This window comes from Myotis brandtii, unplaced genomic scaffold (genome assembly GCF_000412655.1).
Source record: "Myotis brandtii unplaced genomic scaffold, ASM41265v1 scaffold192, whole genome shotgun sequence".
In the NCBI taxonomy this organism is placed as follows: domain Eukaryota; kingdom Metazoa; phylum Chordata; class Mammalia; order Chiroptera; family Vespertilionidae; genus Myotis; species Myotis brandtii.
Genome location: NW_005357159.1, coordinates 344684 through 351146, shown reverse-complemented (window position 1 = coordinate 351146; position 6463 = coordinate 344684). Strand labels below are relative to the sequence as shown.

Below are 6463 nucleotides of genomic sequence, written 5' to 3'. Positions count from 1 at the left end.
TTTTATATGCATACTAGAGGCCCGGTGCATGGATTCGTGCACCAGTGGGGTCCCTTGGCCTGGCCTGTGGGGATTGGGCCAAAACTGGCCTGGTGCATAAATTTGTGCACCGGTGGGGGCCCTTGGCCTGGCCTGCAGGGATCAGGCTGAAACTGGCTCTCCGACATCCTCTGAGGGATCCTGGATTGCAGAGGGTACAGTCCAGGCTGAGGGACCCCACCGGTGCACGAATCTGTGCACCGGGCTTCTAGTATGAAATAAAATTATCAAATGAGCACTAGCTTGTTAAATAAATATATTCTTAATATTTAAGTGAAGTCCACCAATTCTTTTAACACCACACATTTGAATACTCTAAATATAACAATATACTTTTGCCTTTAAACACCTTGTTTTCTGAGACATGTTATTAGCATTCTTACAGGAAGGAGTTTATTCTGTAGGAAGAGAAATGAAAACCAGGGTCACGTACCGTGGCGTTGTTCTGGGGGAGCATGGCAGCTTCTCTCTGGCTAAGGCTGTAAGCTTGGGGCGTGACATGGGCAGTGGGGGTAGGGTCGTCATTCCAGACTACAAATAAACACACACATACACACACACACACAGAAATGGTATTTTAAAGAATAAATCTTTCAAAGAATATTTTAGGACATTGTTAGATCCACAGTCTATCATCTGAGCTGAGAATGCCTGGGTGTACACAGAGCTATAGCTCTGTTATTCATTATAGGGGCAGATACTCAGTGAGTGAATTCCACAGGTTACTTCTCTCATTATTTTCCTCTACTAGATGCCTTGTGGCCAATTTATTACTTGTCTGCCTCTCTACCATGAAGGAGAAAATCTGATTAATGAGTTGAAAATTCAGTCAATCAGGAGTGTTGGTATAAGAGAAATGATTGCAATTAAAAAGTAAAGATTTTTAGGGCAGCTACGAATTTCAAATGTTCATGCTTTGCTTGCCTGCTATGATCAATAATTGAAAATTGCTCATATTTTTCTATTTTCTAAAAAACTTTATCATTCACAAATAAAGGCTTTCCCTTAGAAAGGACAGATGCCAAGAATAATTCTCAACATGGAGACAGCTGTCATGAGAGACACACAAAGAAAACAGTGTAACAAATCACTTCGAAACACAGTGGTTTTAAAAAAGATTAATTCAAACAATAATCATTTTATTATCTTTCACACTTTTTGTGGTCAGGAATTAGGATAAGGCACAATGGATTGGCTTTTCACTACTGCACAATGGCAGGGACCTCTGCTGGGAAGACTTAGAAGTTGGGGGTAACTCAATGAGGGGAAGCAGAAAGCATCTGTATGTGTCTTTACTCCTATATCTGATAGTTGATGCTAACTATTAGCTGGGACATCAACTGGGGTCTCTGGCAGAATATGTACAAGTGGCCTTTCCATATGGCTTGAGCTTCCTCACAGCATGGCAAACCTAGACTTCTTACTTGGCAGCTTAGGGGTCCAAAGGCAAGTATCCCTAAGAAAAGCCAGGTGGAAGCTGTTCCCCGTTTAGGGCCTGGCCTTGGGAGTTACATAGCATCACTTCTGCTGTAATAATAGGCCCCCCAGTTGTGAATTCAAAGCTAGTGAATATAGAACCCCCAGTTGATGAGAGAGCATCAAAGTCACATTGACAGAAAGAATGTGAGATGAACGATATTATAGGGGCCATCTTTGGGAAATGCAATTAGTCACAGTGGGGAAGACGAGTGATAATAATAAAAGTGAGGCCGTAGCCGGTTTGGCTCAGTGGATAGAGCGTCGGCCTGCGGACTGAAGGGTCCCAGGTTCGATTCCGGTCAAGGGCATGTACCTTGGTTGCGGGCACAACCCCAGTAGGGGGTGTGCAGGAGGCGGCTGATAGATGTTTCTCTCTCATCGATGCTTCTAACTCTCTATCCCTCTCCCTTCTTCTCTGTAAAAAATCAATAAAATATATTTTTTAAAAATGTTTTGTTTTTTTAAAAAAAGTGAGTCTATAAATCCAAGTTATCGAGCCCTAACCGGTTTGGCTCAGTGGATAGAGCGTCAGCCTGTGGACTCAAGGGTCCCAGGTTCAATTCTGGTCAAGGGCATATACCTTGGTTGCGGGCACATCCCCAGTAGGGAGTGTGCAGGAGGCAGCTGATGGATGTTTCTCTCTCATCGATGTTTCTAACTCTCTATCCCTCTCCCTTCCTCTTTGTAAAAAATCAATAAAATATATTTAAAAAAAAACCAAACAAACCAAGTTATCTAAACCTTACTCCGAAGAGAAAGAAGTGTGGAAACAATGTCAGTGGACATAGAATGATGAAATTGTCACATGCTGTGAGGGCTTTTAGGTGCCAAAGAACCCACACTTTTACTGTTAAATAGAAAGGCACCCCAAAGCCAGAGCCTCTTGATTCCACCACCACTATGTCCATCAGTTTTGACCTCTACCATGAGCCCCACCAAGCAACAGGAAGGCTTGTTTTTGGTTTTTACATTATTTACCTCCAGGATTTACTACCTTTGTGACATAGGGTAAATCATCATCAATCTAGACCTTGAACATATTCAACGGATTAAGGTACTACTTGGTGCTAGACACTATTCTAGGTGTTGAAGATACAACAGTGAACAAAAAGACAAAGATCTCTGACTTTGTGAATTTACAATATAGGAGTGGATGTGGGGGGAAACAGACAATACACAAAAAACACAATATATAGACGATCTATAGCAAACATTGTGCCCTGACTGGGAATTGATCTGGTGACTGGATCAATGCTCAACTACTGATCCACACTGGCAGAGCAGAACTTACTCATCTCATAACTAGAAGTTTGTACCCTTTGACCACCTTCACCCATTTCCTCCATCCTCCAGCTCCTGGCAACCACCAATCTACTCTCTGTTTCTGTGAGTTCTGTTTTTCCAGATTCCATGTATAACCTAGATAATACAATATTTGTCTTTCTCTGTCTGACTTATTTCATTTAGCATAATGCCCTAAAGTTTTGTCCATGCTTTCTCATAAAGTAGGAATTTCTTTCTGTTTTATGACTAAATAATCTATAATAATAAAAGCATAATATGCTAATTAGACCAGATGTCCTTCCAGACAAAGTCGCGGCGAGCAGGGGACCAGGGCCAAGGCCCTTGCATTAATTTCGTGCATCAGGCCTCTAGTATTTTATAATATACCATGTTTCCTTTATTCATTTCTTTATCAATGGATAATTAGGTTGTCTCCATATATTGGTCTATTGCAGTGATGGCGAACCTTTTGAGCTCGGCGTGTCAGCATTTTGCAAAACCCTAACTTAACTCTGGTGCCATGTCACATATAGAAATTTTTTGATATTTGCAACCATAGTAAAACAAAGACTTATATTTTTGATATTTATTTTATATATTTAAATGCCATTTAACAAAGAAAAATCAACCAAAAAAATGAGTTCGTGTGTCACCTCTGACACGCGTGTCATAGGTTCGCCATCACTGTCATACAGGGAGAGGAACAGGTCTTCTTTGTCACACAGATCAGCTGTGATTTTTTCCCTCCTAACAACTTGAGTCAACGTTTCCTACCATTAAAGTTTCAGCTTCCAGTTCCTTCATTTTGCTCTCCTCTGATCTGAGAACATTAGCAGCAGGAGCACCTTTACTCTTAAATTTAGTTTAATGTAAGTATTGCAAGCCCTGCTGGCAAGCCTCAAGGCACAAACTCTGAATGGGGGGTGATCAGAGCTGAATGATAAAGTAGAAAAAAGGTATTAACTGCATATTGGGGAAAATATCCCTCAAGCAATCTATGCTGCAAAGTTTCAGGCCAGAGTTAGGGTGGCAGTTAAACAGGCTCCCTCCCCACTCTAAACCCCACACCTTACCTTGCCTATGCCTTTTGAAAAAGGGGATTTTTGTTTTTCACAATACATGGCCACATATTTTATTTTCCATAATAGATAATGTGTGTACTGAAATTTTGCACACTTAATATTTGAAATGCATTAAATATTTAAAGGGATCCTGTAACAAATTATTTTCTCATTTAAGTAATCACTATCTTTTTTTATAAATACAGTCTTATTTATGCTGAATTAGAAAATAGTTGTAATCTAGCATATAGACGCAGCCAGAGGAAATATAAGTGAGAAAAAATGCAAGCATGCTTTGGGGCCTGTTATTTCAGGCTTACTTTTTACCTGCAGAGTGAAGAAAGCCTTTTGCTGTTTGTTAAATTGAGCTGTATCGTTTTCCTGGTATGGCCAGTATCCCCAGCTCCTAGGTGATCTCTAATCATGAGGAATTAAACTACCCGAGCCTGAAGCAGAAATGGAACACACCCTTAACCATGGCACTTCATCAGGGTTCTCCTAGCTCAAGACCACAGAGGAAATCACACAAGATGGGAGCAAAGGCAGGAAGGGCAATGGTTCAGATTCCGGTAAGGGAGAGAAGGAGAGGTATTTCTCGAGTTCAGTGGTTCTCAACTTTGGCTGCACATTAGAATCACCTGGGAATCTTTTTAAAATCCTGATTTCTGGGCCTCATCCTCCGGAAATTCTGTTTCTTTGTTATGGGGTGGGGCCACAACATTAGTAACAAAGAAACAGAATCAAGACATTAATTTGAATGCCCTGTGGAGGGTGGTAGGCTACCTCTAAAACAGCTCACAGTGACAGGGGGGGGGGGAGGGTTGCCTCTGGGTCCTCCTCACAGACTGCTTCCCCCTCAGCTCCTGGGGCTAAGCTCGTTTTGGTACCAGCTAGAGCAGTGGTTCTCAACCTTGGCTGCACATTAGAATCACCTGGGAATTCTAAGTGGGCCTCGCTGCATGTGGCACCACGGGGGCTGAGACAAAGATCAAAAGGCTGCCTGAAGCCAATTCATCCTTGGTGGATTCTTTGATCTGCTGGTTGGCTCTTGTATCAGTCATATTTAGTTTCTAAATTTGGCCCCCACATGCAAGGACAGATGAGAATGGAGAAACACGGGATGAAAGGTTTGAGAGTGCTAGTCAGGCTGAATGTGTCCCACAGTGTGAGTTTAAATCTCTGGCCTCCAAGTACAATTCTTCAAAGAGTAACCCTGTTGTTGCCCACTCTCCCAGGAGAGATCCTCATCAGGAAATACACAGGGAGGAGGGGAGGCCTAGCATTGTGTAGACAGTCTACTTAGGAGTGACAGTGCCTGAGGCTGACCACTGTCTCCAGAATTCAGTCACTTTAGGGTAAAAGCCAACAAACCTCAGCAAGCAAATTTATTAGTTGTCATCAAGAGAATACAAAATAAATAGGATTTTACTATGTTCAAAACCATTTATAAGAATGAGAACTTTTCATATGATCACCACAAGTTCTCTTACTATGAAAGTTTAAAGAAAACTACCGAAGAAATACAAATAAATACGCTCCCAAAAAGAATTTTTAAAATTAGCATGAGTTTGAAGAGCCACTAAATTTTTATCCCCTACATCATAATTTTTGGACACTTCTAGCACTCCATGGGAGGTAATTAGGTAAGTTTTTAAATACACAATTTCCTACTAATGGACATTTACTGAGGGTTAATCAAAATATACATTAGTAAAGGTGTTTGAAGACAGGCATGATTCACTTGACTTACAATGGAGGTTTCTGCTGAAGATCTTTCCAAGCTAGACTTCAGCCTGAAAATCAGGAAGTAAAGAATAATAGCGAAGGAGAGAAGGAAAAAAAATTTAAATTAGTTAATAGAACAATTTCTCTCCCTGCCCCACATCATGAAATAAGTTATTCATACAACAAATACCAAATATTTACTATGAGGTTAGAGGAACTTTTAAAAAAAAGTATAGACACTATGGGATAAATTAATCACTAACCAATGAAATGCCACTACCTCTATTGTTATGTTACAGGGTGGGGCAAAAGTCGGTTTACAGTTGTTCAGATGTAAAATAATACAATAATTAATAAAGAATAAACTCTATGTTTCAGGTGCTCACAGCTATTTTTGCCCCACCCTCTATTCCAATACAAATGCGACATTAGGGATAACCACTTGATCGCTCAGACTTTTGAGATTGCGTTACCTTTACCCAAACTGAGGACACCTCAGGTCCCTGTCTGCTCCTGCCTGGTTCTAAACAGGCCAACTAATAATTTGTCCTCACAGGCTCAGGTGCACTGCGGAGCCAGGGCCCCAGCTGAGGAACTCTGAGGGGAGTCTCTAGACCAGCGAGGAAGGTCCGTGGGGGGCAGGGAAGGCACTGCCCGCCTCTCCTGGGAGCTGTGGAAGCCCTGCCCCTGCCTTGTCCCTGCGTCACGAACCTCGGTGGACTGGCTCTGGGGAACTCTGGTTTTCCATTCCCCTTCAGTGACTCCTCCACCAATGGCAGGTGCAGGGCCCCGGTGCTGCCCCGACTTCCCTTCTTGTTTTCAGGACTTGGCGAAGCCAGGGCTGGGCGAGCAGACGCCGGAGCGTCTCCAGGGAT

The 6463-nt window shown here is 42.1% G+C and overlaps 1 protein-coding gene across 1 annotated transcript in view; it reads right to left on the bottom strand.

Annotated features, from left to right (window-relative positions):
- Nucleotides 1-6419, bottom strand: part of TTC29 (tetratricopeptide repeat domain 29) — a 167584-nt gene extending 161165 nt beyond the window's left edge. The window contains exons 1-3 of the mRNA XM_014538502.1: nucleotides 6300-6419; nucleotides 5614-5656; nucleotides 473-570 (exon numbers count right to left, since the gene is read on the bottom strand). Coding sequence (XP_014393988.1) covers nucleotides 473-564 — 92 coding nt within the window. The 5' untranslated portion in view covers nucleotides 565-570; nucleotides 5614-5656; nucleotides 6300-6419. The remainder of the gene's footprint in view (nucleotides 1-472; nucleotides 571-5613; nucleotides 5657-6299) is intronic.
- Between the last annotated feature and the right edge of the window lie 44 nt (nucleotides 6420-6463).